The sequence below is a fragment of the Pectinophora gossypiella genome, unplaced genomic scaffold (assembly GCF_024362695.1).
Source record: "Pectinophora gossypiella unplaced genomic scaffold, ilPecGoss1.1 Pgos_36, whole genome shotgun sequence".
In the NCBI taxonomy this organism is placed as follows: domain Eukaryota; kingdom Metazoa; phylum Arthropoda; class Insecta; order Lepidoptera; family Gelechiidae; genus Pectinophora; species Pectinophora gossypiella.
This window is the reverse complement of record NW_026063246.1, coordinates 274399-277889: the sequence shown is the minus strand read 5'-3', so window position 1 is coordinate 277889 and position 3491 is coordinate 274399. Positions and strand designations below refer to the sequence as shown.

Here is a 3491-nt window from a genome sequence, read left to right as displayed (position 1 = left end):
GCCTTCAGCATAACTGGAGTCATGTCCACCTGTTGTGAGCCTTTTGACTTAGCACCACTCAGTGCAGCATTTAGCGGTGATTGAAGCTTGGCAGCATTAGGTATGAATCGCCGATAAAAATTGAGCATCCCCAAAAATCGACGGAGCTCCTTCATGGTCTTCGGTGTGGTGAAATCCTGTATAGCTCGAACCTTGGATTCTAAGGGTTGTGTACCAGCTGCTGTCACTGTGTAGCCCAAGAAAGTGACTTCTGCTTGTCCTAGTACACACTTGGTAGTGTTGACGAGGATTCCATAATCCCTGAGGCGCTCGAAGAGTTGACGAAGATGGCATCTGTGTTCCTCCAAGGAAGACGAGAACACCAGAATGTCGTCGATGTAGCCATAGCAAAAGTCCAGGCCTAGTAAGACTTCGTCAATAAACCTTTGGAAGGTCTGAGCAGCGTTCCTTAAACCGAAGGTCATGAAGGGGAATTCGTACAATCCAAATGGAGTCGTGATGGCAGTTTTGGGGATGTCTTCAGAATTTACTGCAATCTGGTTATACGCCTTAACTAGATCAATCGTCGAAAACATGTTGCAACCGGAAAGTTGGAAAGAGAAATCGTGTATGTGACGTATGGGGTACCGATCTGGGATAGTCCTGGCGTTGAGTGCCCTGTAGTCGCCACATGGTCTCCATCCATCATCCTTCTTCTTCACTAGGTGGAGAGCAGAAGACCACGGACTTTCAGAACGCCTAGCAGTACCGTTAGACAGCATGCTCTCAAACTCCTTCTTTGCAGCTTGCATGCGGAGAGGGTCTAGACGACGAGGCTTGCAAGAAACTGGAGGTCCAGGTGTAGTCCTAATGAAGTGGAGAGTACTATGCTTGGAATTTGAGTTCATACCTGCAGGTCTTGTTATTTCCGGGAACTCTCGTAGCAAGTTATGGAAATCAGTGACACCAGTGACTGCTTTGACGGAGGAGAAATTGTCAGATATCCCGTTTGAAGTAGCTGCTACTGACAGAGTAGTAAGGTTGTCGATAATACGCTGGTTTCTGCAATCAACAAGCAAATTGTAGTAGCTTAAGAAATCGACACCTATGATTGGCTTCGATACGTCTGCAATGGTGAATTTCCACTCAAAGTCACGTCTCAATCCGAAGTTAAGATGCAGTGTAACAGGGCCATACGTGTGTATAATAGAGTTGTTGGCTGCAACGAGGTCATATTTAGACTTAGCACAGGGAGTCTTGGTAGCTGACCGTGGGAAAACACACAAGTCGGAACCAGTATCCACGAGGAACTGCATTTTCGACGTACGGTCAGTGATAAATAGACGGCCTGAAGATGACGATGATGATGGGCAGTCGCTAGCCGCTACTTGCGACCGCCCTGCGAGTTTCCCGACTGGAAACTGCACGGCTGCTTGCACTTGTTTGCCTTTGCTCCGTAAGTGTAGTGGTAAAAACAGTGTGGGTGATCTTGTGGTGGTTGTCTGGGCCTAGAGCGACTCTTCGAGCGATTGTTGTTCCGTCTGTTCCTCGTCTGTGAACGTGCGCGTCCTGTCCTGCTTATGTGCTGGGTAAGTAAGGCTACCTGTCGAGTGAGTTCACTTATCTGCTGAGCCATCTCGCTGTTCGCTGAAGAACTACTAGCCACCTGAGGAGTAGGGGGGGCCATCTCGTACACAACATCTGCTAGCTCAGTAAGTTTGTCTGTAGACGCACCTTTCTGTGTAGCGATCGCAGTCTGCACATTCAGCGGTAGGCGACTGGTCCATATGGTAATTAAAAAATCCGATGGTACATCTGGGCCAGCCAAGGCCATCAAATGCCTCAAGAACTGAGAGGGCTTGCGATCGCCAAGCTCCTCGTGCATTAAAAGTTGTTTGATTTTCTTTTCGTTGGAAACGGACAGACGTTTGATCAGTTCGGCTTTAAATTTGTCGTACTTATTAGTTGCAGGTGGATTTGAAATTATGTCACGCACTTCTCTCGCATACTGCGGTTCTAAATTGGACGACACATAATAAAACTTGGTCTCATCTGCACTAATATTAGCGAGTTTAAATTGGTACTCGATCTGTGAAAACCACATGAGGGGGTCTTCAGCCCAAAATGGAGGAATTCGCACGCCAACTCTGTAAACTTCCTGCTTAGGTTCAGTTTCTCGGCCTCCGTACATTTTGGAAAATAAAAATGTTCGCTCACCTTCTGACAATTAGACCACCACACACACTGTTCCTTTATCACGTCGGGGTCACCAATTTATGGGTTATATATTTAATAATATAAAGTAATTACACAGTCCGAAACAAACGACTCGATACAAAACAAAGTGCGCGGCGCGAGAGGGTAGAAGTCAGTGTGTTCGCATGGAGTTCGCTGTCGCCGGTCACGAGCTGCGTGGGGCGCTCGTATAGGGAATTCGCATAGGTGAGAACGGTACAATGAGCGCGCGCCCGTGAGCGCGAGTAGTGCAACGCAACGCGTGACGTAGCGGATGGTGTATGGTCCAAGATTCATGAGCGGAAGCGATTTCCCCAAATTGTAAGGGGGTGGTCCAAATTAGACTTGGTGGCGTATTAGACAGTACGCCACAGGCTCTTTCCACGCGTCATCCGAGACTGGCCGCTCGGCGACCCGTGATCCGGAGTTTGAAGAAGCCGTACTAGCCGTGCAGCCAACCCAAGGACTACCACGCGAACCTTACCACATGCAACGTACGCCCGAGCTAATTCCTGCTGATTATTTACCTCGTGTGGCATTCTGAGAATGGTACCGAGTTCAAGTGGAAAGCTCACCAGACTTTGCTTCGAAAGTGTTGTGGACAGATGAAGCGGCAGGTCTGTGCATCGAACGGGGATGACGACATTTCGAACCTTTCTTGTAAAACGTAAGTCTAATTATTAATTACCTACCTACTTACCTACACTTTCACACTTTTTTTCCTATTTACTATTAAATTAAATACCTTACCTAAACAAGTAGGTAATTTTAACTTATTTTACACGTCATAAAATAATGTGAGAATAGTTGTCAAAGCAAAATGACTCCAATTATTAGATGCTTTAGTGTCATTCTTGTTTGTTACAGTCGCCGACGTGCCGCCGACTCGGATTGTTCCAATCGGCCGCCGACTCCTTTGACGTTGCCGCCAAAGCCGCCGCCCGCTCGAATTTCGTACCTATCGCGGCCGTGCGAGCGCTACGAGTACCAGGCGACCAGGACGCGCTAGGAGATTTGTGTAGTGCCAATATTTGAGTGCATTAAGAACAGTGACCTCAATAGTGCTGTGCCGCGTTTTTTACATGCTGGAAATATTAAAATATTTTTTTAACTGAAATTGAAAAAAATATCAAAAGTGTTTTTTTTTAATTGAAATTTTGCAGATAAGATCTACATAAGGTATAGTTTTGTCCCCTTTCGGCTTGATACCCCCCTTCCGTTACACCCTGTATATGTTTGCCAATTACATGCGTACACAGCATTCACCGTAAATGGAA

General features: G+C 46.7%; 1 protein-coding gene across 1 annotated transcript; it reads right to left on the bottom strand.

The window, feature by feature from the left end:
- Positions 1 to 1363: 1363 nt before the first annotated feature.
- On the bottom strand, positions 1364 to 2170 carry LOC126381124 (uncharacterized). The gene has a single exon (XM_050030656.1). The coding sequence runs from the start codon at positions 2168 to 2170 to the stop codon at positions 1364 to 1366; it is 807 nt and encodes a 268-aa protein (XP_049886613.1).
- Between the last annotated feature and the right edge of the window lie 1321 nt (positions 2171 to 3491).

Excerpts from the sequence above, each read along its gene's own strand:
- LOC126381124 (XM_050030656.1), bottom strand. The coding sequence starts at position 2,170 with ATGTACGGAGGCCGAGAAACTGAACCTAAGCAGGAAGTTTACAGAGTT.